Consider the following 27,621-nt stretch of genomic DNA (forward strand, 5'->3'; position numbering starts at 1 on the left):
CTGCTAATGGCCTCTGAAAGCAGCCTGCCTGCCTGTGTTAGTTTCGCTTTCTTTTTGTTTTTTGTTTTTTTAACATGTGTCTCTGGATGTGGTGTGGTGTGGTGTATAGATGCTTGTCTGCATTGTGTGGGAGCATGTGTGGTGTGGGGGAAGTACATGTTCATCTATGTTTGCAGGTATAAAACCTTATCCTTGGTTGGATAAGGCTGCATGTTTCCCACAATTGCTCTCCATTCATTCACTGCGGCAGGGCCTCTTAGTTGAACTCAGAGTTGGCAGATATGGCTCCTGTCCTATTCTTCTGAATTTGGGATTATGCCTACCCAACTTCATGGACTCTGGGGATCCAAACTCCTGTCCTCACACACACAAGTGCAGCAAGGCCACTGAGCCCTTTCCTATAATCCAGATCCCTATCTGAAAACAGAGAACAGTAAGTATCACAGAGGTTATGAGAGGAATGTGAAGGGTTATAACCATAGTTTCTGGGCCAGAAAGATACTCGGGAAATAAATTAGAAATATTACTATTGCCCACTGCCAGTGTAAGGTTAAAAAATAGTAATAATGTACTTTTAAGATAATATACCAAGGCTAAGGATATAATTCAGTGGTAGAACACAGTTCAAACCTGAGCATGATGGCACACAACTATAATCTTAGCACTTGTGAGATAGAACCAGGAAAACCAGGAGTTCAAGGTCATCCTCAGCTGTCATTCTAAGCTACCTGAGACCCTGTTTCAAATAAACGAAAAAGGACCCAATAGTACCTAATGCATTGAGGCAACAGATAACTGGAAAAAGGAACAGATAAAAGAGAGAAGTACATTCTACTAGTGACTACTACATCCCAAATTAGGTGACCACAATCCAAGAAGACAGATGAAATCTATGAAAATCAAACACTAACTCTTGTAAAAACACTTCTCTTCACTGGGTAGCCACAGCACTCAGGAAGATGAGGCAAGAGCACGTATTTCTTTAGGTTTGGGAACCGCACGGGCCACCTAGTGAATTCCAGGCCATCCTGGGCTATAGCGTGAAATTCTATCTCAAAAGGGGAAAAAAACTCCTAAGATTAAGAACAAAATAAGGATGCACATCTCTACTCCTATTTATTTGTATGTATGTATTTTTAAAAATAACTATTTTAAAAACTGAATGAAAACTACAATTATTGGTGCCCTGTGATAATGACTTTCTTCAGTTCCTTTGGAAGAACACTCTGAAAATATTGTTCCTTTAAACCAGATAACACCTGTTCCAAGTTTGGTTTGGTCCCCCCTACTCTTTTGTCTTAAAGGAAAAAAAAAAAATTACAAGATTTAGAGAAACCAGGTTTGGGTCAGGCTTTTGTCTTTAAATTACCATTGTAACCTAATGAGTCTATTCATTTGGAGGTGGGGGATGCCAATTTCTCTCCTTGATATAAAAGAGGGAGCACAGTAACTCACCTTTAAATTTCTGTTAGTACTAACATGAACTGCTTAAGACAGAGTACACCAGCAAGTCAACTTGGAACTGCCACTAGATGGTGTCCTGTTCCACAGGACTATATATGTCATAAACTAACCCAGGAAGCTACAAGCACGTTTCTAGCAGCTGGCCGGTGAAGGTGCTTTGGCAGCTTGGAATTACGGGACTCTGGTTAAATTGCCAAATCCTTCAGAACTAGCAATAGTCTATCAGCTCCATCTAAGTCCGAAGTTGACTAAAAACTAAAAACATACCATAAGAGAAGATGCATAGAAATTTGTACATAAACTGTCTTTTAGAGGAATCCAGAATATAAAGGAGGCAAACTAGACAATTTAGAAAACCTGATCTAAAAGAGCAAGGGTCACTGGTACAAAGTCACTGTAAATGATGAGATTAATGTCAATGATATAATCTTGTGTTAATAATAATTAATACTGAATCATCTCAGAAACATTTAAGTCATCCCAATTAATTACTTCTCACATCCTTTTTTAAAAATATTGGTTTTTGTGCTCGCTTCGGCAGTACATATACTAAAATTGGAACAATACAGAGATTAGCATGGCCCCTGCGCAAGGATGACATGCAAATTCGTGAAGCATTCCATATTTAAAAAAAAAAATTGGTTTTATTTTGAATTATGTGTATTTATGTGACTGTGTGTATAATAAGTGTGTACAGGTGCCCATGGAGGGCAGAAGTAGATATCGGATCCCCTGGAGCTGGAGTTATAGACAGTTGTGAATGACCTGATGTGGGAGCTAGGAACAAAACTCAGGTCCTCTAAAAGAACAGAACATGTCTTAAACCACTGAGTCATCATTTCATCCCCTCACATCCTTTTTGATATAGAAAATCAACAATAAAACTCAGAATTAAGGCCAGGCAGAGTGATGCACACCTTTAATCCCAGCTCTTGGGAGGCAGAGGCAGGTGGATCTCTGTGAGTTAGCCCAGCCTGGTCTATGCAGTGAGTTCCAGGACAGTGAAGGCTATAAAGAGAGACCCTGTCTCAAAAAGGAAAACTGTTAGACAGGCCTGGGCAAAGTGACGCATGCCCTAAGACAGGGGGCTCACAAGGCTCAAGTGAGACTGGAGTACACACTGACAAGCTGCCTCAAACCAACAAAAGCTAAATACTATACTACCTAAATATTATATGATAGAGTGGATGATGAATTATTTTACAAAATTGGTTTCAAGTCTGTAGATTGTAATTGTGGTAATTTAATGAGATGTCCCCCATAAGTTTCTAGCATTTGAATACTTAGTGCCCAGTTGGTGGCTGTTGGGGAGGATTGGGAGGTATGTGGCCTTGCTGGAGGAAGTATGTCAACAGGAATGGGCTTTGAGTTTCAAAAGACTCTTGCTATTTTGCACTAATTCTGCTTCCTGTCTGTGGTTTGAGATGTGAGCTCTCAGCTTCAGCTGCAGCCACCTGCACCTGCTGCCTGCGGCCTGCGGACTCTGCTCCGTCTTCATGGACTCTAACTCTCCGGAACTGTAAGCCCAAATTAATGCCTCCTGTAAGTTGCCTTCTTCGTGTTTTATCACAGCAATAGAAGAGTAAGTAATGCATTGCTGGAGCATTAGAAAAGAGCTTTTAAATCAGATGCTCTATTAAGTGAATTCAAACTCCATAAGATGCTGCGTTTAGACAGCTTCATAAAGTGTTCACATTCTGGGCATGTAGAATCATGCATTACTCTAAGACTATGAATAACTCTTACTTTCTACCAATTCCAATCACTATGACAGTTCTGTTACCTGATCATACTCCAAGGCTCCTGGGTAGAGTGGCCATCCAAGGAATAACTCTGCAATCACACATCCCAATGACCACATGTCTATGGCTTCACAAAATGGCAACCCCAATATAATCTCTGGAGCTCTGAAATTAAAAAAAAAAAAAAAAAAACAAATTAGGTTCCTTTTCACTTAAATTCTCACTTTATTATATTCAGTGGGTTATAATCCATTGCTATAATTATTATGATACCAAATTTTCCCAGAATTGGATACTTGGAACTGCCTCAATATGTATTCATTCACCATGGCCTCCTACTTTCACAGATCTCTGGCGTAACAAGACATTCCAGACTAAGGTTGTTCTTTTCTTTTCCTCCTACAGCCCTAGAGGCAGCCGTTTCCTTTAAGAATACCTGATTATGAAATATATAATGATGTAATAATAAAAATTTAATAAATTTAATCATCAAGTCCAACACAAATGTGACCAAATTATTTCTATTTAGCCATGAGTTTTCTTTAATATATTATTTTTCAAATTTTTTCATACAATATATTTAGATCATATTCTTTTCCCACCTCTAACATTTCCCAGATTATATCCACCCACCCCAATCCTCTCTCTTAAAAAAAAAAAAAAAAAAAAAAAAAAAAAAGCACACAAAGAACCCTGGAGTCTGTTTTGTGTTGATCAACTCTGGACACAGGGCTTGTGGTTGATATACCCAGTGTCACTCCAGTGAAGAAACAAACTTTCCCCCTCCCAGCTGCTATCAGTTGCAAACAGCTTCTGGGGTGGGAATGGACTTTATGTCCCCTTCCCTTTCTCCAAGCTAGGATTGGTCTGACTTATGCTTGCTGTCAGGGTCTCTGAGAGTTCACATGAGCACCAGCCCTGCTGTGTCTGGAAACCAGTCTCCTTGAAGTCATGCACCCCGGCATACATTTTCTGTACATCAGTACACTAAAAGTGGGGAAGCCACATAGTGAAGCACCTCCACTCTAGATGAACCTGACAGAGACACAAGGTTTGTACTAGCTGGCCTTGCAATAGAAAACGAACTTCAAGCCAGGTGTGGTGGCTCACACCTGTAATCCATTACTTGGGAGGCTGAGGCCAGAAGAATGTAAGGAGTTCAGGCCAGCCTCAACTACATACAGAGTTCCAGGTCACTTTGGGCTACAGAGACCCTGTCTCAAAAACCCAAACTTTAAAGCTATGCATTATAAGAATACATTCTGCCGGGCGGTGGTGGCACACGCCTTTAATCCCAGCACTCAGGAGGCAGAGCCAGGTGGATCTCTGTGAGTTCGAGGCCAGCCTGGGCTATAGATTGAGATCCAGGATAGGCTCCAAAACTACACAGAGAAACCCTGTCTCGAAAAACAAACAACAAACAAAAAAAGAATACATTCTTGTTGTAATAACTAAAGTTGTTTCCAACTCCTTTACTAGCTGGGGAAATACACTTTTGTATAAACAATCTTCTATGTACATTTGTGCATTGTACATAGACAAAGAATACATTAAATATGCCAATTCAATGAACAGTCCAACTAAGCCTGAAGTTTTGTTTCTTAAGTACTCAGTTAGAAGTCCAATGTGAAGCCCACAACTCCAAAGGTAAGATTATATGGTAACAAAGCATATATGTAAAATGATGTTTCTTTTTCTGCCCTGTGTTTTTAGTCAAATGTATTAATGTTCATTACAAGCAAGCACTGGTTTTTTTTAAAAAAGTTGAAACACTGGTATAAAAAACACAGCTTAACACTGGAAACTGGCAAGCTGAAAGGAAAGTTTGCCCAGTGAGAGAACAGAACTCTGAATGGACGGGTAGACTGTAGATAGAGTACTGGAAGAGAATGCTCGAAATTCTTCAAATAAGAATGCAGTGAAGTAAGAGTCACTCAGAAAAGATGGCTATTAATGGAACATCTCTTTTTTGTAGCTGTTCCATTTTTACCTACTTGCTTAAGTCAAATGCTCAATTACTAGCTCTAATAGGGAAAGGGTTGTCTTGGTTTAGGAACTCAGTATGTCCAATTGTCTGGAAACAAGTATACCTTTGGCAGACAGGTATCATAGGCTATCATTGGAAATGCCACTAAACTATGAATTTGTATTTGAGGCATATTCATCAAAAAAGTACTGAGCTATGGCTATGGCACAACGCTAGAAAGCTTTCCTAGCAAGCATGAGGTCCTGGGATACAAAGGAGGAAAACTGATCCTTAAATGGCTCCCACTACAGTGATTTTACAAGCAGACATTATAAACAGCTCATCTTCATTTCTTCATGTTGATAAACTAAGCATAATGTTGATATGTTCACTACTTCAGAGTTCAGTGCTCATAAGAACAAAACCCAGGTCTGATGAAGCTTAAGGCAATGAGCAGATAATTTCTTAAGTATAAAAGTGATGATTCTGTCAGTGACATCACTAAGTAAAATTAAAAGGCAAGTCCTGCTGTGTGCTTCTTTTGGGGATAATCCAGAAGTGTGCACCTGCATGATTTCCCTACTTTGAGAGAATAAAGACAACAGAGATACACAGCACCAACTTATAAAAGATAAAGAAATGGTTAATCTCAGTAAACATGAAACTCCTAAACCCTAAGATCTTCTCTAAGACAGAGGTAGATGCGGGAGAGGTTTTCAAAACAAACAATGACAAAAACCAGACCACAACATCCACACCTCAGAGTCCCCAGGAGAATCCTATCTCAGTGAAAGAGCCTCACAGTTGCCTCCAGGCCTCAGCTACCTGCTGTCTCCTGCCATTCTCTTGCATGCTGTGAGCCAACTACATACATTGGCCTAAATACCACATCAAACCTGCTCAAAACCATTACATGTAAGGATACCTAGGAGATGATTCCAGACAGAAGGAGCAAGGCTTGATTGATTCCCTTCTCTTATTTGTCTTTCTGCTTAATGGTCATTTCTATTACAAAGACCCTCTCACAACCTTAAACAAGTTCCACCACCCTGTGGCATTTGCCTTTCCATCTAGATCCTGCTTGGTTGTCCTTTTAGAACACTTCCCAACAGCTAATAAACATGTCTGCTCGCTGTCCCTTTCCCCACGCTCCAGCAGATTATGCATTCGATGAAGACACAGAACTTAGACTTTCTGTTACAATGCTGTGATTTCGGCACATAGAAGAACACTGCTTGGCACACAGCAGGCAATCACTATCTGTGCAATCCATTTTAACAAAGCTTTTGAAACTCAGGAAACCAAATATATGAGTTCAACAAGTAGCAGCCAAGGGACTCTGACACACTAGCCAGCCACCTTGCATTTAAGACAGCGGAACATGGCAGGACTTAGAACAAAAACAAACCCCACTTCCTGAGCATTAACAATGGGTCAGGTGCCTTGGAAATAACTGTTAATGCTCTGTATCATTTAAAGAGAATGTTCTACAAACTGTTGCCGTCTTCTCTATCCCAAGATCAAAAACTCAGGCAAGCAAAACGTTCCACACACAAGAACTGCAGGACCAGGTGCAGCCAACCCTAGAATCATGGAAAGTAAAAGGTCATTGTTCTTGGGGCAAGTTTTAAAGTTGTTTGCTGTGCAAAGGAAGAGAATGCAGTGCCCAGATGATCAAGAAAAGAGTGGAGCTGAGTCTTTTTTAAAGATTTGTTTTGTTTTTAATTATTTGTATTCATGCAGGTCTGTGCAAATGGGAATGTGCATGGAAGTGCAGGTGTCTGAGGAGGCCAGAGACGATAGATTCCCCTGGAGCTGGAGTGGAGGTACAGACAGTTGTGAGCTGTCCAACAAGGGTGTTCTCAATAGCTGAGTGATCTCTCCAGCCTGGTGCTGAGATTTTAAAACTCATTCCTAATCCTCTTTCTCTCATCAAACCAACCTCAAATTATGAAACTGACTCAGAGAAACAGAAAAGCAAGCTAATAGAAAACCTAGAAACTGGCCCAGCAGTTGTTTTTAGTAGCTCTTGTTATATATTTTCATCATATTTTAGAAAATGAAAATATTAACTGACTTAAAAATAAGTCCATAACTTGAACTACCTGCTACATGCTTTTTATGGTTAACTGGTCCATAACTTTGTACAAGCAAAACAAAAAGAATGTAGAAAAAAGAAAAGGATGAAGAGAATCTAGCTGTTCCTCTGGTTTTGACACGTCCATTGGCATCATGGACAAGAGTGGCTATAGTAACCTACAGGAGGCCATGGTGTAGCCTGTATTCACGGACAGATGGTACAGCAGATACCCAGGTTTCTCGTAGTAACCTTTTAACATTCCCCCTAGGCCAGGGATGAGAGGGTGTCCAATAGACTCTTCCCTGAGGTTCCAACCACTTCTTCATAACCTAGTCAGTCATCTTAGAAGTGATAACGTATAAAAAGAAGTCTTTTCCTTTCTCCCTCCCTCCCTCCTCCATGAGATAGGGTTTCTCTGTGTATCCGTGGCTATCCTGGAACTTGCTCTGTAGACCAGGCTGGCCTCGAACTCAAGAAAGCCACCTGCCTCTGCCTCCTGAGCCCTGGGATTAAAGGTGAGCGCCACCACTCCCAACACTAGAAGTTTCCTAAAAATGGACTAGGGGGTATGACTTCTCAGTGGTGCAGGTACTCAGGAGTTGGCCCATATTCCTGTAAGTAACCCAGTAAACTCATTAGATCATCCTGCTGAATTTGACAGAATATTTCTCTTTCCTAAGGCAATCAACAATTCTTTCTTTTATAATTTCATGCACATATACACATATATGTAGATATATAATGTACTTGATCATATTCACCCTTCCTTATTCTCTTGGACTCAAGACAAATTCTTTTTCTCAACACGCCACCTTCCTACTTTTCATTTTGTATAAATTATTTAAAGAAAATATAATTACAAGAGTAACACAAGCTAGGAATGTATTTAATACTTCATAACAAAGCCCTGGGCTCACCCTCAAAACTGCAGAAGCAGGCATAGTAATACTCTCTTGTAATCCCAGCACTTAGGAGGTGGAGGCAGTAGATCAGAATCTAGTCAAGGTTATCCTCCATACCTAGGGACTTGAAGGCCAGACTGGGATATGAGACTCGTCTCCAAAAATAAAAAATAAAAACATATATACAGTAACAGAAATAACCGTAAGTCCTTAACATAATACTATGATTAACATAACACCATAACAGAATACTATAATACACTTACTAGGTGTCCCATAGTCCTTCTAAGAATTTTGGAAATCATTAGCTCATTGATAGTCATACAAATCTTTTTAACAGATGAAGAAACAAGCACAAGAGTAAGTTCCCAGGCACGACCATACAGCAGTCAGAGTGCAGCTGGGGCTCAGATGCGTCTATGATTTTGACCACTGCACGTTACACTACATCATTCCTAGAATTACTAAGACTATAGGACTTTTTACTGGAAGTTACTCCCCTTAGGTCCTATATTCATTGCAGCAGAGTAGGAAAACAGGAACAATGAAAGAGACATGGTAAGAGGTAAGAGGCCTCCCAACTCAGAGTCTAGATAAAGTAAGTCTCTCAAAGGCTGAGATAATCTCAGCACAAAATTTGCCACAGAGACAATATGCCGTTTTTGTTTTTTAATATTCCTTTTCTTAAAAATATATTTCAAATAATAATGCTAAAATGGGCTAAACGTAGTGGCACTCACCTTTAATCCCAGCACTTGGGAGGCAGAGGCAGGTGGATTTCTGTGAGTTTGAGGCCAGCCTGGTCTACAGAGTAAGTTCCAGGACAGCCAGGACTAAACAGAAAAACCCTGTCTCAAAAAACAAGCAAACAAAAGTGTTAAAATGCTTAAAGCAGTCCACATGTAACCTTATGTTCAACCTTACTCTCTTCCTGCTCTGAGGTTTTCTGGGAATCTCACAAGAAAGACCAGGCATACTGTTAACAGCCCAACATGTCCTGACTTCCTTGTAACCTACACACAGTGCAGTTCCTTTGATCCTTCTGACCTAGTTTTCAAGCTTGAGATCCTGTCTAATACCCCCTCAGAAACAATCTCAACATTTCATTTGCTAAAAGTTTCTTAGAAACCTATTAAGTGCTGTAAATTCAGGTCACTAAAATCACATGTAAGGCTACTGTAAAGACTGTGTGACTCTCTTGAGAAGCCCACAATCTCTCGAGTGTGGACTGTCCTGTTCCTAAGTGACCCCTCTCTCTCCACACTTAACACTTGTATCTAAATCTATTTTAAAACATTTTCTTAGCTGAGTGGTGGTGGCACACACCTTTAATCCTAGCACTTGGGAGGCAGAGGCAGGTGGATCTCTATGAGTTCGAGGCCAGCCTGGTCTACAGAGTGAGTTCCAGGACATATAGGACTGTTTCACAGAGAAACCCTGTCTCGAAAAAGAAAAAAAAATTTTTTTTTCCTTCCTTCCAACTCTGCCCCCCTCCTTTGGTCTGGTTTGATTGTGACAGGTCTCACACTACAGTCCGGTCTTAGAACTCAGGCACCCAAGTGCTGGAATTACAGGCATGAGTCACTGTGCCTGACTCAAAAACCTTTCAATTTAGGCTGGAGAGATGACTCAGTAGTTAAGAGCATGTATTGTTCTTAAAGAGGACAGAATTCAAGTCCCAGGACTCACATCAGAAGCTCACAAGAACCTCTAATCCCAACTCTAGGGGATCCAACACTCCTCTAACCTTCTTACACACATACACATAAATATCTTTCAAAATCTTTAAATCTACAGAAAGGTTATAAAATGGTTACACAGCTGTAGCAGGCTTTCTCTTTGGACCACCAAACAGCTCCTATTATTATTAGTTAAGAATGCTCGGCCTTATCTTACGCTTGTCCTACTGGCTCATATAACTTAATTTAACCTGTTTCTCTTCATCTATGTTTTGGCTCGGGGCTTTTTACCTTTCATTCACTCTGTATGTCCTATTTTCCTGCTTCTTCTGTGTCTGGCTGGCTGGTGGCTGCCTGGCTGGCTGGCCCTGGACATTTCCCTCTCTTTCTCCTTCCAGCCTAGATTCCTCCTACTTACTCTGCCCACCAGCCCTGCCTATCCCTCTACTGTCTAGCTATTGGCCGTTCAGCTTTTTATTAGACCAATCAGGTGCCTTAGGCAGGTAAAGCAACACATCTTTATATCATTAAACAAATGCAGCATAAACAAATGTAACACATCTTTGCCTAGTAAACAAATATTCCACAACACACAGTATTCAGAAAATACCCTGAACCAAATTCCTCAAATGTTAACACATTATCCTATTTGTACTATACATCGCTCTCATTTACACACACACAAATACCGATTTGGGGACACTTGAGATTCAAGTTGTAGATAATATGCCTGCCCTTTCACCTCCAAATGCATCATTTAGTTAGTGTATACTTCCTAAACAATTAGGTCTCTTATACAATTGTAATGTATATGTCAAAATCAGGAAATTAACATCAGCATTTAAAGCCAGGGTTACATAGTGAGACTCTGTCTCAAGAAAGGAAGCGATCAGGCATAGTGGCACATACCTTGAATTCCAGCACTCGGGAGACAAGAGCAGGCGGATCTCTGTGAGTTCAAGGCCAGCCTGGTCTACAGAGTGAGTTCCAGGACAGGCAAAAAGGGAGAAAGGGAAGGGAGACAAGAAGGTGAGGAGGGGAGGAAGAAAAGAAAGGAAATGATTGCCGATCACAACAAATAATGTTTACCTTTCTAACATAGAAGATACTGTTTTAAAGGAGCCGGAGACATGGCTTAGCAGTTAAGAGCACTTGCGGCTCTTCCAGAAGACCTGGGTATATTCCCAGCACCCACATGGTGGCTCACAACCATCTGTAACTCCAGTTCCAGAGGATCCTATGCCCTCTTCTGGCCTACACAAACACCAGGCATACATATGGTACACAAGCAAAACACTCATATGCATTAAAATAAATAATATTTTTAAAAGAAATAAAAGTAAATAAACCAGGCCTAGGGCCAGGAAGAAGGCTCAGTAGGTAAAGATGCTTGCATTCAAGCTTGACAACCTGAGTTCAATCCCCAGAACCCACATGGCAGAAGGAGAGACTCCCCTACAAGTTACACTCTAATACATACACACACACACACACACAAACTCACTCTAATCCCAGCAGAGGCAGAGGCATCAAAGTTATGCAGAGTCCCTGACAAGGAAGGAAGGAAGGAAGGAAGGAAGGAAGGAAGGAAGGAAGGAAGGAAGGAAGGCTGGCTTTAAAAATAAAATTTAAAAAATCAGCCCCAATGGCACAGGACTAGAAGAGTAGCTCTTCAGGTAACTAAAGCAGGAAGAACCCAAGTTCAAGGTCTGCCTAATCTACAGAGTGAGTTCTAAGGCAGTGTGGGTAATTTAGAGAGATTCTGTCTCAAGATCAAAAGATATAAAAAGGGCTGGGACTGTATCTCAGTGGTATATGGGCTTGCTTGGTATGGGTGAAGCCCTGGATTCAAACCCCAGCACTGCAGTAAATGAATAAGCAAATAAGTACATAAATTCTTTAGTTACTATCTCTAGGCTTAAGCAAGTTAGGCTTTTCACTAGCCTCAGTTCATTTACAAATGAGGTTCACTGTGCGTTGGATATACGCATATGTAAGGTTCACGCACTGGAAATGAGACTCCCAATGTAGAAGCCAACTGGAAGGTAGCCAACCACCTATGCAAAGACTAATGATGGTCCATAGGAGTGCATCAGTCTCACAGGAGAGGATCTGTTCTCACAGAAGGGTCAAGGCTGGTCCTCCTCACATCTTGCCAGCACTTGTTCCCTTTCTGCATGAGGCTGGTTCCTTTTCCACTTTACCATTCTGTACTATAGTTACGCAAGCCCTCTCCACAACACGGCGTCAATGATGTTTAGATATCATCAGCAACCAGAACTGAAATAGATAGATAAATGTTCTTAAGAAGTGCCCATCCTCTTTACAATACGTGTATGAGAGGGATATACTTGCCTCTCCAGACTGTAACAACAGAACCAAGGAAGACCAGCACTATATTATAAATCTCCTCAGCCAAAACCACATCTAAATTAAGAGTGCTAGAGTGACTTTCTTGGTGAACCAAGGAAGACCAGCACTATATTATAAATCTCCTCAGCCAAAACCACATCTAAATTAAGAGTGCTAGAGTGACTTTCTTGGTGTTTATGAAAAAATAGTGGCACAGCAAAAACTTAAGCTATAGTGTAACCCTGGCAAGGAATAAAGTGAACTAGCTTTCTACAAACCATCAGGATAACAAGCAAGTGTGTTTTGTCTCCTCTCTGGAAGAAGACTAGAGGTCCCTTAAGACCATACCTAAAGAAATACTCACTGGGCCAGCAGATGGCTCCGCTGGTAAAAGCACTTGCAAGCTTGATAAGCAGTGGAAGGAAATAACCTACTCCTGAAGGTTGTCTACTGACCACCACACCTGTGCCATGCATGGGACACACACATTCCCCACATTCATCATATGCACACACAGTAATAATAAATAGACTTAGGAACATTCAATGAACATAAAATATCCAGTAAGATACAATACTCCCCAAAATACATTCCACTTCAATGTTTTAAATGAAATTCTCAGATATTGGGTGTCCTACAAAATCACTATTTACATTATCTCTCCTGAATCTAGAGTACAGGGATTTAAGGGAACATGAAAGCAACCTCCTCCAAACATCATCACCATGATTTCCTACTAAAACAACTAATTCCCCGAAATACTTGTTCTAAAAAAATTGTCACCATTGTGAATTATACTCTGCAGAATAAATAAGAAAATTCAACTATAAAAGCTAGATAATACACAAACAGCCTGGTGTACAGACTGAGTGGCAATAATATGTATGTAGGATCATTATTTGTAACAAAGGTGTATTGGTGGTGCATCCTGAAGGCAGGGGTGTGTGAAGGCAGGGATGCATAGGAACTTTATCTCTTACATAGCTTGCTATGAACCTAAAACTATTTTTAAAAAAAAAATCGATCTTAAAAGTCTATGAAAAGTAACTTAAAACAGACAAGAACAAGGAGCAAGTCCCAGTACAAAGAGAAAACATCACTGGATTGAAAGTACATTTCCTTGAGGTAATTGTTGAGTTTGGGGTTCAAAAAATATTCTAAGTTAGATTATCCTTTTGAGTAAGAAATTTAATTAGAAAGGTTATTGGTGGGCATGGTGGTGTACATCTTTAATCCCAGCAATACTCAAGAGGCAAGGGGCTCTCGAGTTCAAGGCCAGCCTAATCTACAAAGTGAATTCCAGAACAGCCAAAGGGGGGAAGAAGAAAGGAAGTGGGGGGAGAGTGGGACAGAAAAAAAGAGAAAAGTTTTAGCTGTTTAAAAAATAGAGAAATATAAAGGTTACCATATGGACAGACAGGCACGCAGCAAACAGCATCGGGGAGCTCTGATGGGAGTTCAGGCCCTTGAGGCAGAACTGGGGATCCCTTCTTTAAAGATACCAGAGGAAAGGTTTAAATTTCACAGCAAGAACCTACAGCCAGACAGTCCCTAGATTCCTAGATTCCTAGGTGGCAAGAAGGAGAGGAAGGAATCCAGGGAGGCACGTGCACCTCTGAGGACTGGGGTGGGGCAAGGGCGGGGGAGAAGCACACCTGGCTGAGATCTGCTTGTTGTAAGGGTGGAGGATGTACTGCCACTGGTATCTTTCTAATGTCTCCGACTCCGAACATGGTCTGGAAGCTTCTCTGGGAGACTGAGAATGGCACCTGTCATGGAATCCAGGCACCTGGAGTCTGTTTACAGATGCATAGACAGGATCTTGATACAGAGCCTGTCTCTCGCTGTAGCAGCTGGTATCCCAGAACCAGCTATATAGATGAAGATAGAGGGCTGACTTGAGCAGTATCCCATCTCATGTTCTAACAGTTGCCAGCTAATAGCAAGGCATAAAGGCTAAACAGAAGGCTGTGTGGCCTAGAGCCTGTAACTCTTATTGACTTGGAAACACAAAAACTACAGTTCAGAACTGTTAGGGAAGAGGGGCCCTTACCCAGGCATTTCAAACACAATCACAAAGAGACCAGCAGCCCTTGAAATAACACCACTACCCAACGTCTACAACTAAAACTGACAGAAGTCACCCAAGGAGAGACTATCACACCAAGTCTCTAGATAGCTCCCTAAAAGGATGGCAACACTCTCTGTCTGTATCATCCACCTGAACATGTCAGTCACTTCAGATGTGACTAATGTAGCTGAGATGACTCGGTTTATTTCATTTTGAAGAATTTAAATTAGTTCATGCCTACACAGCATCAGAAACTACTGGCTACTATATATAATAGCACACCGAGAATTTTTCATGTCCACAATCAGTGCTAACACACAACATTCTCAGCCAGGTAGTTCTTGTCCACAATCCAATGCTAATACACAACATTCTCAGCCAGGTAGAAAACACAACCGAACGTCAAAACCCAGAGGGAAGAAATCAACAGAAGCCAATTACAGCCACTGACATACTGAAATTATAAAACTGGCACTTCAAAACATTTAAGAAAGTAGATAAAATAATAGGCTTTCACCAGAAAACTTTTTAAAAAACACATAAATTCAAGGGGCGAGAAAAATGGGTCAATGGTTAGGAACATTTGTTGGTCTTGCATAAGACCTGGATTCAGTTCTCAGCACTCATTTGGTGGCTCACAAACATCCATAACTCCAACTCCAGAGATCTAATGTCCTCTTCTGACCTCCACATATACATACATATACACATATACATATACACATATATGCAGGCAAAACACAACACACATAAAATAAGCAATCTCAAAAGAAACTTAAAACATTTTTTAAGAAATTCAGATGTGCTGGGCATGGTGACCCACACCTGTAATCTCAGCCCTGGGAAGGCAAAGGCAGGCGGATCTCTGTAAATTTGAGACCAGCCTGTTCTACAGAGTGAGTTCCAGGATAACCAGAGCTGCACAGAGAAACCTGTCTCAAAAAAAAAAAAAAAAAAAAACAAACAAACAAAAATAACAAGATGGCTTATTGCTGCCAAGTCTGATGAACTGAGTTCAGGCCCCAGGACCTACATGATGAAGAAAACTAATTCCTACAAGTCGTTGAGTGAGTTCCACATGGCACTAGCATGCCCCCACACATTTAACTAATTAATTAATTGACATAATAATAAAATAACCTAATTGTTTGTTGTTAATAACAATCCCACAGACTAGGTGAATCACAAATCCATTTCCAAGGTTGCAAAGGTACCGCATGGTGAAGGGCAGAAAAGGTGAGAAAGACCTAGCAAAACAGACAGGAGCCCACACAGGATAGCCAACACTAAGGGAGAGCCTTAACTATCTCTTAGATAGTACCTCTCGTACTCAGCGGCAAACAAAAGACCCTATCTCAGACAAGGTAGAAAGTGGGAACTGATAGAGGCCCAAGTCTGCTCTTTGTGCACTGTGTGCACTGTGGCACGTTCCCATCTGCACTCACACACACAACCATGCACACACATAATAAATAACCACAGAATTTAATTATATTCCCATCTGCACTCACACACACAACCATGCACACACATAATAAATAACCATAGAAGTCACAGACAATATCTTGCCACAGGTCTTATACTGGGAATATATTTTTAAATTATAGGAATGGGAATACAGCTCAGTGGTAGAGCATTTGCCCAGCACTCAAGAGGCCCTAGGGGTCCACAGTGCCCAGCACTACAAATTTAAAAAAAAAAAAATTTAAACAATTTCTGAGTCAGCCATAATACATATACCTGTAATCCCAGCACTTGGGAGTTGGAAGCCTGAGGATAGATGAGGAATTCAAGGTCAGTCTCGGCTATATAGTTAGTTCCGGGCCAACCTGAACTACCTGAGACCCTGTCTCAAAAAACACTAATAATAAAGCTAGGCATGATGGCCCTTCCTTTTAATCCCAGCACTCTAAAGGCAGAGGCAAGCTGATCTCTGATCTCAAGACCAGCCAGGTCTACATAAGAAGTTCTAGGCCAAACAAGGCTTCCTAGTGAAGCCTGTCTCAAAAAAATAAAGACCTAGTAATAACCAAATAATAAAATAATATATATACACTAATCAACTAGAGTAAGAACACCAAGCACACAGAAACACAGATTAAAGTTACTTGATAAAGTAGAATATGCAGATTGTTAATAAAGATGACATACGTAGTGATTATATGGGTGTGTTCACACTATAAAATTTATCAGCCAGGCAGTGGTGGCATGTGCTTTTAATCCCAGCACTCAGGAGGCAGAGGCAGGCAGATCTGTGAGTTCGAGACCAGCCTGGGCTGGCCTACAGAGCTAGTTTCAGGACAGCCAAAGCTCCACAAACAAACCCTGTCTGAGGGGTTCAGAGCTGGAGATGGCTCTGTGGTTAAGAGCACTTGCTGTTCTTGCAAAGGACCTAGTTTTCATTCCCAGCACCAACACTGCAGCAAACAACTGTTTGCAACTCCAGTTTCAGAGGATTTTACACCCTCTCCCCGTCTTCTGGCCTCCAAAGGCACTGCATGGTACACAGACACATGCAAGAAAAATCCCCTACACATAAAAACAAATCTAGAAAGCCAGGCAGAGGTGGTGCACACCTTTAACCTCAAGGCTAAGAGGTAGAGGCAGGTGGATCTCTGAATCCAAGGCCAGCCTGGTCTTAAGACTCTAGCAATAGTGGAGAGGGTGCCTGAACTGGCCTTCTCCTGTAATCAGATTGGTGACTACCCTAATTGCCATCATAGAGCCTTCATCCAGTAACTAATGGAAGCAGATGCAGAGACACAGCCAAGTACTGGGCCGAGCTCCAGGAGTCCAGCTGAAGAGAGGGAGGAGGGATTATATAAGCAAGGGGGCGGGGTCAAGATCATGACATGGAAACCCACAGAAACAGCTGACCTGAGCTCATGGGAGCTCACGGACTCTAGACCAACAGATGTGGAGCCTGCATGGGACCAACCTAGGCACTCTGTATATGGGTGACAGTTGTGCAGCTTGGTTTGTTTGTGGGGCCCCTAGCCGTGGGACCAGGATCCCGGATGCCTCGCTCAGCCTTGATACAGGAGGAAGAGCTTGGTCCTGCCTCAACTTGATATGCCATGCTTTGTTGACTCCCATGGGAGGCTTTACCCTTTCTGAGAAGTGGATGTGGGGGTAGGGGAGGGGTGGGGGCTAGAAAGGAGGTTGGGGAGGGAACAGGAGGAGAGGAGGGAGGGGAAACTGTGGTTGGTATGTAAAATAAATTAAAAATTTTTAATTAAAAAAAAAGAGAGAGTTCTAGAACAGCCAGGAATACACAGAGAAACTCTGTCTTAAACAAACAAACAAATCTAGAAAAGAAAAACATTAGCGGGTGCGTTATTCCAGGATAGATGTTACACACCTGCATTCAAGCCCTTAGGAGGCACTGAACACTGAAGCAAAAGGACTGGGAGTTCCCACAAATTCACCTACATTTTGCTGACCGACACGGCTCTGAAGAAGAGCAGCAGTAAGCCACCCAGAAATAGCCATGGCAGACCCTGTCACGGTACCATTGCTGCTGTGCGCTATTCATGTAAACGGCCGCTCTTCTGTGCAGCTCCTGTGTATGAAGTGCGTGCAGCGTCCCGACACATTAAGTGCTTTGCCTGCATGTGAAGGAATCTGCCCAACAACTCTGAAGTACCTACTAACATTTTCAAGGTGAGTAAACTGAGGCTCAGAAAGGTTAGCGACTTGCTTCAGGTAACACAGTAAATAGAACCAGAATCATAAGCATGTGAATTAATATAGTAACATAATTTCCTGTCCTTACTTAGCCCCACCAACCCTACATTTCTGTTCTGTTTCATGACTTAAACTCCACCCTTGTCTGACGACCTGGGTTCAATTCCCAGCACCCACACGGCAGCACACACACAGCTGACACCCTAACACCCTCTCACAGACATACATGCAGGCAAAACAGCAATGAACATAAAATAAAAATAAATTTAAAAAAAAGAAACCTAAAACACACATAAAAATAAATCTAAAAAAAAATTGAAAAACATTACAGTATGGAGGTACAGACCAGAAGAAGACCTAGAAAAAGGTGTGGAAAAATAACCCATGGGAATATATCAGAGTTAAATCAATAGGATCTGGTCACACGATGATTAGAAACACGGGACTTTCTAACACTGAAGAACCCAGAAAACAGTTCTTAATGTTGACCTGTGATTCAGGAAGATGAAAAGATGTTAATATTGACTGTCCCTAAGGATGGGGACACCACTATAAGAGTATTCGAAACCAGTCAGAAGGGGAGACATGGCTAGAAAGGAATCTCCCACTAAAAAGACAAGGAGCTTCCAAAGGAGGAAAAGAAGCAAGAAGAGTCCTCCCCAGCTGTGACACTCTAAACCACAGCAGTGTCGTCATGGCAGAACAACCCTAAGGTACAGCAGTGACTTGCACTCCTTTAGGAGTGACCAACAGCTCTCTAATCACATCTGGTACCTAAAACCTAGTTAACTACCCAGGACTAGTGGAGGTATGGATCTTTGAGGGGAACCCACAAGCACCACTTTACTGAGTCAGCATAATCCCTAAGTCCTTTCTAAATAAAATCCTTATACACACAGATAAGTGTAATCCTCACTCAAGGAAACTTCTCTTTGCGACAGACAGCGGCCATTACAGAAAACCACAACCAACTAAAATGCTGAGTTGCGGAACCCAGCCCCAACTGACACATCTACAAACTACTCCCAAACCTAAAGCTCAGGGAGTGTTGCTGAAGGACAGGTGGAAAGATTTTAAGAGCCAGACTATGTCTTCTAAGTGCTATCAGAAGCTACTTATCATGACTGCCTAAACATGAGCTCAACAAGGACAGTAACAGACATGCTAAGTGGATGGGGGAAGACAGTGAGGTCTCAACCCCCCAAAAAGAACTGCAAACTACCGAGGAATACTGAGAGCAGAAGTAGTCCTCCCCAGGGAAGAGAACACCAATTGGTTATCCAATACCAAACAGTCAGCCCTGAAAACATACATACAAATAACATTACACAGACAAAGCAGGTTATATTCAGAACTACCCATGTACATACATATGCAAGTGACAACAACCAATGAAAACGGGGGCCGGGAATTGGAAGAGAGCAAGGAGGGCTGTATGGGAGAGTTTGGGGGGAGGAAAGAGGGAAAGAACGTAATTATAATCTCAAAAAGTGATAGGGAAGATGAGATAGATCGTCATGAATTCATGGAGGAGGGAGGAAAGGAACAAGGAAGCCTGTCAGAGAGGTGAAAAGTCAAACTGGGGCATGACACCAGGGAGAAGTGTGAAGTCTCAGGAAGCACCGACAGCCAACGGCAGGTGGGCAGCCAGAGAGGCTCAGACAGAGAGTCCAAGAGGAAGACCACTATATTTGGGGTCATCAACATCCTCGAACAGAAGAGCTTCAGGAAGAAAGGCGAGCTCTCTGAAGAGTGGGACATGAGAAGATAGAACTGAGTTCAAATCGCAGCTCTATAGTTTGGAGACTTGAGTAAGATTGTTCAACACACCTGAATCTCAACTTCCTGTCCATAAAATGCAGACAGTATTACTATTTTTATACCTATCTTAAGGAGACTGTGTAAACTCTTTAGCATAGTGATGAGGACAAATGTGGTGATATATTGCTTGTAATATAAGAAATAAAAGTAGCCGGGTGGTGGTAGCGCATGCCTTTAATCCCAGCACTTGGAGGGCAGAGCCAGGCAGATCTCTGTGAGTTTGAGGCCAGCCTCGTCTATAGAGAGAGATCCAGGACAGGCACCAAAACTACACAGGCAAACCCTGTCTCGGAAGAAAAAAAAAAAAAAAAAAAGAAGAAGAAGAAAAGAAATAAAAGCTTGCTTGAAGATCAGAGGACAGAGCTAGCCACAGAGTCAGCCATAGAGAGGCAGAGATATGTCTGGATCTCTGTGAGTTCAGGGCCCTGCTGGGCTATGCGAGATTAATCCAATCTAAAAGAGAAACAGCCAGGCAGTGGTGGCACAAACCTTTAATCCCAGCACTAGGAAGGTTGAGACAGGAAGTGATATGGCTGGGCAGAGAAAGGAATATAAGACAGGAGGAGACAGGAGCTCAGGTCTTTTCTGGCTCTTGCAGGCTGAGGAGTTGGTGAGTTAAGAGGGGGCTGCTCTGCTTCTCTGATCTTTCACCTTTCACTGATATATGGCTTTGGGTTTTTACTAAGACCAATTAGGATTTGTGCAACAGTCAATAAATGTCATTATTTCATTTTATATTCTTATTCCCCACATTTAAAAAAAGTACCTACTAATATTACATAACACAGAAAATGGATCTACATTTTTAATGCTGCAAAAGTGGCTAAAACATTTCAAATTTTGTGAGTCTGTCTACTGAATTCACTCTTATGAAAATTTGAAGTTACCTTGTGAAGAAAGTTATTTTTTTATTCCTTTTTTAAAAAGACTTCTAGGCAAGGAAGAGAAGAGAAGGAGCTGAAAGGGTCTGGAGCATCCCAGAACTCAGTATGCAACTGGATGATGTTGAATTTCTGGTCCTCCTGCCTCCACCTCCTGGGGGCTAAAATTACAGGAGCCAAATACACCCAATGCTGGGGGCCAAACTCAAGGCTTCCTGCAGGCCAGGCAAGCACTCTGCAAACTAAGTGAAAAACATCCTAGTCCCAAAATGCCATTTTCATGTTACAATTAAACACACTGGAACAGCTTCATAATGATGAAGGAGTAGAGCATCTTTCAGCAAAATGTACATACCCACTGCCCTAACAATCTTAATCCCGGCACTCAGGAGGCAGAGGCAGGCGGATCTCTCTGAGTTCGAGGCCAGCCTGGTCTACAAAGCGAGTTCCAGGAAAGGTGCAAAGCTACACAGAGAAACCCTGTCTCAAAAAACAAACAAACAAACAAAAAAACAAAACAAAATCTTCCTCATAAGAATGTGAAAGTATACCTGTAAGGATGCAGGTTCACCCAAGTAGGATCTGTATGATATTATCTGAAAACTATATCCATATAATAGAATTGTTTTAAGTAAAGGGCAAACATGTTTTGTACAATTATAAGATAAAATCACAACGTAAAGGAAGAAAAATATTCCTATTTTGCTACATTCTTACCAGCTTTTAAAAATCATCATGTGGCTAGAGAGATGGCTTAGCAGTTCAGAGTGCCTCCTGCTCTTGCAGAGAACCCTGAGTTCAGTCCCCAACTCCCACACCAGACAGCAAACTCACAACTACCTGAATGCTAGCTCCCAGATCTGATACAGCTGGCCTATGCAAGCATCTGCATTCACATGCACATACCCAAACACAGATACAGAATTTCTAAGAATAAAACCTTTAAAAAAAAAAAAAAAAAAACTTTCAGAGTTTGAGGCCAACCAGGTCTACAAAGTGAGTCTCAGGACATCCAGGGCTACTCAGAGAAACCCCATCTTGAAAAAAACAAAGCAAAACAAACAAAACCAACCAACCAACCAACAAAAACATTCATAAATTAAAAATATTAAGTTAAATCGGATTTTAATTGTATATATATTATAATATATTAATATAAATATATACAATTTTTGTAATTTGGTACTTTCTCAAAAGAAACTTTTTTTCTATTTGATGTCAAAGTTTAGCACATATTGGAGTCTGTCTAAGTAATAGAATCTCACCTCACCAGCTGATACCTAAATTATTCACCAGCACAGAACTGGCACTCTTCCATGGTAACACACTTGTTAGTAACATTCAGGAAGATGCTGAAGACACAGAAATAAATAGGCATCCATGCTTTCAGGTGTGTAGAGAGGCTGACATCTAACCCGTGTCCTCATTACAGGCCACTGCAATGTCCATAAGGCTCCATGGACCTTCCCAACAGTGCTACAGACAGACAGCCCATGGGAAAGACTGACAGCCTTGACATCAAAAGCTTTTACTGACCTGGAATAAAAAGGCCTTCATAAAAGTCTTCTTTTAACCTATGAGTAACTATAATAGGTACACGCAGTTTTAGCATACAGCCTTCCAAGCCTGCGAGGACATGACTCATCAGTCTAGCTTACATGGCATTACGTCTGTTCTATATTTTATAGCTACCATGTGCAGAACTAAACTCAACTGTGATGAAGCTTTAAAAAATGCTTTTGTCATATGCCTGGATAGTACCATTGTGTATTTATACGTTAAAGCTTTGTACACTAATCCATACTTATAAGACACGGGGGTAGTAACAGTTCCCTTTATCTGTTTATATAGACACATAATGGTAAGTAGCCTCCTTGTTCATAAAGTACGTCAATGATATCAATTAAAATTCAGAGTTCCAGTGTCCTGGTTCTGTACCACTTCTATCATTATTTATTCATTTTACTTCTTCTGGTTACTGATATCTTTTTTGAATCATATGCACAAAACTATCATTATATAAAAATAATTCAGGAATCATCATACAAGAGTTAAGTGTGAATAATAAGGCATGAACATACAATGAGGGGTAAAGATTACATGGGAAGAATATAATTTTTTGTCTCATCTATGGCAAGATCTAATACTAAATGTGTACGTTAATTCCAATGCTCTTTTCAAATGAACAGTATTTAGGACATGGCCAGTTCACCCTCATTCTTTCTATGCAGTTAAGTCTGTTACATACAATACTAAAATAGATGTGGTCTAAAATATTTCCCATGGCACTGATCTCAGGAACAGTGCTCTAAGCACGGTAAAAATAATACACTGGGTTCTGACACTTCAACATTTTAAGAAAAAAATATGTACACACTGAATCTGTTCAATGGCCAGTATTCTTTGTTTGTTTGTTTTTGTTCTTTTGAGATAGGGTTTTTCTGTGAAGCCCTGGCAGTCCTAGAACTTGCTCTGTAAACCAGGCTGGCCTCAAAGTCACTGAAGTCTGCCTGCTTCTGCCTCCCCAGTGCTGGGTCCAGTATTCCTTCTTTTTTTTTTTTTTTTTTTTTTTTTTGTACCATGGTTGTCATTTATTTTACAGCCTGTATCCACCTATGAGTGAGTACATACCTAATGTCTGTCTTTCTCAGTCTGGGTTACCTCACTCAGGATGATTTTTTTCTAGTTCCACCCATTCACTAGTATTCTTAGAGTGAGCAAAAATACTTTTCACGTGAACTCAGAATGTGTTCAATTTCTGCTTATTAGAAAATTTTAACAATGAAAGATGCCTAGAAACCAACAGCCCACAAGCTTACAAAGACGTTCAGCATCATTATCCTCAGAAAAATATAAGTCCAACCCCAGTAGAATAGAGAGAGCACTTCACAGTCATCGGATAGAAGAAAGGGGTCTGGAGAAACGGCTCAGCAGACAAGAGCACTGCCTATTCTTCCAGAGGGCCCAGGTTCCAGTCCCTACACCCACATACTGGCTCACAACCGCCTCCAACTCCAGTTCCAGGGATCCAATCCTCTTCTGACCTCCTTAGCACTAGGCATGCAACATATGCACAGACATGCATGCAAGCAAAACATCCATACATAGAAAATAATAATTTTTAAGATTTTTTTAAGGATTAAAATAAAAAAAAACAAGAATAATTAGAGATGTGGAAAAGCTGGATTCCTGATACAGTACTGATTAAAATTGTAAAATGTTACGGAAACAACATGGAGATGCCTCAAAAATTCAAAATAGGGGCTGGAGAGATGGCCCAGTGATTAAGAGCACTAGCTTCTCTTCCAGAGGACCTGGGTTCAATTCCCAGCAATAGCAGCTCACAACTACCTGTAACTCCAGTTCCAGGGGATCCAACATCCTCACACAGGCATATATGCAGGCAAAACACCAATGCTCACAAAATAAAAATAAATAAATCATTTTTAAAAAATGTAAAACAGAATCACAATATGAACCAAGCAACTGAAGGAGGAGTCTTGAAAGACAGTTGGACCACTGTGCTCCCGGAGCACTGTTCACAGCCGCCAATCAGAGAGGAGCTTTCCGGAAGAGTCCAGACAGGATGAGAAGGAACAGTGGTTACTGGGAACTGGGATTACAGGGGTATTGTTTAAGGAACACATTTGGAATGTGCAAGATGAAATGTTCTAGAGACGTGTTTCATAATATGAACATACTTAATACTGTGAACTGTATGCATGAAGATGATTGGATGATAAATACATATTTTTATATCAGGCAAAAATGCAAAATATTTCCTAGAATAAAATTCTTCTCTGGGCTCCTAAGATGGCTCCGTGGGTAAAGGCACCCGCCACCAAGGCTGACAATTCCCAAGGCCCACAAGGAAGAACCAGCCCCTCTAAGTTAACCTCTGACCTCCACTCACACTGTGGCACAACATGACCCCTAATAAACAAGTGAATGTAATGAATAATAATAGAAATCAATCATAATCTTTGTACTGGGCATGGTAGCACATTTTTGTAATCATAACACTAGGGTGCTGAGGCAGAAGGATCACTGAGAGTTCAAGGCCCATTTTGGCTACTATAGCAAGAACAAGTCTCTAAAAAATTAAATTTAAAAAGTGAATAATATTATTAAAATGTTAGCACAAAAGGGCTGGAGAGATAGCTCAGTGGTTAAGAGCACTTGTTCTTGCAAAGAATATGGGTTCAATTCCTATCACCCACATGGTATCACACAACCCCAGTTCCAGAGCATACAACAGACACATATGGTGCACATAAAAGATGTGTGCCAGGCATGGTGATGCACGCCTTTAATCCCAGCACTCTGGAGATGGAGGCAGGTGGATCTCTGAATTCAAGGTCAGCCTGGTCTACAGAGAGTTCCAGAACAATCAGACTTACATAGAGAGATTTTGTCTCAAAAAAAAAAAAAAGAAAGAAACTCAAGGTGTCAGAACCGGATATACTAGCATATATCCATGTCTTTATTATATAAACCTGTAGAAATGTAAGAGCATAAACACATACAATGGATTTTCTAGTTTTACCATGAAAAGGGCCTGAGAAAGCACTGATATTCGCATTTCAATAAGTATACTTGCATTAGCATACAGATCTTGTCTACTAAATAACCATTCTCAAATAAAATAAAGAAATTGGGCAGATAGTGGTGGTCCATGCCTTTAATCCCAGCACTTGGGAGGCAGAGACAGGTAGATCTCTGTGAGTCTGAGGCCAGTCTAGTCTACAGAGCGAGTTTCAGGATAGCCAGGGCTACCCAGAGAAACCAAGACTCGAAAAGCTAAAAGGAAAGAGAGAGAGTGTGTTCTACCAATAAAGCCAATCCCAAGGCTGGAGCAAGTACAAGACAAGCCAGAACATCTTGTACCAGAAAGCAAGCACACAAGGAAGGCTCCATTCATATCACAGAGGCTGGGGCAAGTTTAAAGGGGTGTTCTTTCACTGAGCAATCTGAAGTGGTTTGCACAAGATGGGAGGCAGAGATGAGAGAAGAGCTGGAAAGCGGAAGAGCTAGCGGGGCCAGCCAGCCTAGAGTAGGCGGTACCACAGGAGAGCAACACAAGACCCTGAGTCAGCGTGGTAGAGGGCAGGGACCAACTCCCGAAAGTTGTCCTCTGGCTGTGTGCTGTCATACATACGCATGGACAAACACAAAACCAAATTTAATTCTTAAATAGGTAAAATAAGTTCATCAAATCTATAATACTGATTAAAAATTATAAGGCTATACAAGGAATGTCTATAAATGACATGCATGTGCAGGCCAAATAACAACTTTGAGGAGTCTCTTCTCTCCTTCAGCTTATATATGGGTTCAGGGGACTGAACTCAGGCTGCCAAGGACCCACTGAGCCATCTTGCTGGCCCAAAAATGTCCCTGTATCTAGGAAATGTATGCTCAGGGGCTTTGTACCTGAAAGTGTGTGTGTGTGTGTGTGTGTGTGTGTGTGTGTGTGTGTGTGTGTCAAAAAATATGTGTGGGAAAACTAAGGAGGTAAAATGGTAGTATTTTATGTGTCTAAAACTATTTCAAAGCAAAAAAAATTGAAAAAATATAAAAGAACAAAAATGCCCTTTCTATTAAGCTCTCTCCCTTTTCTCACTATACACTACTCGTCAAGCTGGGGCTATTTTTGTGCAAGTCAATGCACTCAGCACAATGCATCCCACTTTACAAGCACTGAGTATTTTAGGAAACAACCCTAACCATTGACAATGTTACAATTTCTGTTCCTATATTATTTTCACTGGTAATATACCTTTTGAGATCTCCAACCATTTATGATCACAAACATATAATGTTGTATATTTAAAACTCAATAAAAAGAAATGAACTGCTGATACTTGCTACTAATGCCTGGTACAACATGATGAGCTTGGAGGCTGAATGGGGCAGGGACAAGAAGGCTGGAGAACAATGACTAGGGGTGTTCTGTGCAGGGTACACAAGCATTCTAACTTGATTCATCAATATAGAACTATGACTATAATCAAAGCCATGGAACTGTATGCTTAAATGAATTAAGTAAGCTCAAGGCCAGCCTGAGTAAGTTCTGGGCCATCCTAGGCTTATATAGTGAGACTTTATCCTCCCACTCCCTAACCCTCCAAAGAGAGAGAGAGGTGAGAAACAGCAGAATAGTTCAAAGTGCTTGGAAAACAAAAATGAGACAGTATAGAAGCACAGTAGTCCACTCTAAAGTAACCTAGCTGGTCTTGGTGGCACACACCCAGCACTCAGGGGACAGAGGCAAAGGACAGCCATAAGTTTATAAGGCCAGACTAATCTACATAGAGCACACCCAGGCCTGCCTCAAAATAAATAAATAAAGTACCTATATAAAGTATCAACCATTATGGGTCTTTCTATATGCCTTAATTTTGTTACAGGAACTTTAGCTTTGAAATTTCTGGGTCCAAGAAGAAATGAAATGTGGGTATATTTAACTGGTCATCATTCCATCTTTCTACACTATCACAGGAATAACGATAAGCCTCCGACCTACCACAAGTTGGGAATAGAACCACAGCTAGGTGAGCGGTCTCACTGAGTTACACCCTCATTCCTTCAAAGCATGCTTTACTTCAATGGCAATCAACACCAACTAGTAATACAGCAAAATATATATGTATATATTAAATATACATTATATATGTGTGTGTATCTGTGTGTGTATGCGCGCGCGCACACACGCACACGTTTGCGTGCAGGTTACTTTTATAGCCCACTTTCCTGTCTCCGCTCTGAAATAGCTGAGATCCACAGGCTAAACTTCTATATTTAAAAAAAAAAAAAAAAACTTCATGACCTGAATATTGCCACCACACCTCATAAATACAGCACCTTCTGCTGCTAAACCTTTCCACATTCAAAAGCCCTATGTGTTCTTGACAGAAACCACGCTCAGGCAGCTGAATTTAGAACATGCTGACCTTGAGCAAATCAATGCCCTTAG

At 41.1% G+C, this 27,621-nt stretch overlaps 1 protein-coding gene and 1 non-coding gene across 7 annotated transcripts in view; one reads left to right on the forward strand and one right to left on the reverse strand.

Moving 5' to 3' along the window:
- Positions 1 to 27,621, reverse strand: part of Hipk3 (homeodomain interacting protein kinase 3) — a 67,125-nt gene that overhangs the window by 14,303 nt on the left and 25,201 nt on the right. For all 6 annotated transcript variants that reach the window (XM_059261035.1, XM_059261030.1, XM_059261034.1 and 3 more), the window contains exon 3: positions 3,248 to 3,371. In XM_059261035.1, the coding sequence (XP_059117018.1) occupies positions 3,248 to 3,371 (124 nt within the window). The remainder of the gene's footprint in view (positions 1 to 3,247; positions 3,372 to 27,621) is intronic.
- Positions 1,990 to 2,093, forward strand: LOC131910219 (U6 spliceosomal RNA). The gene has a single exon (XR_009379070.1). It is a non-coding gene; the product is annotated as a U6 spliceosomal RNA (small nuclear RNA).

This window comes from Peromyscus eremicus, chromosome 4 (assembly GCF_949786415.1).
Source record: "Peromyscus eremicus chromosome 4, PerEre_H2_v1, whole genome shotgun sequence".
Taxonomy (NCBI): Eukaryota; Metazoa; Chordata; class Mammalia; order Rodentia; family Cricetidae; genus Peromyscus; species Peromyscus eremicus.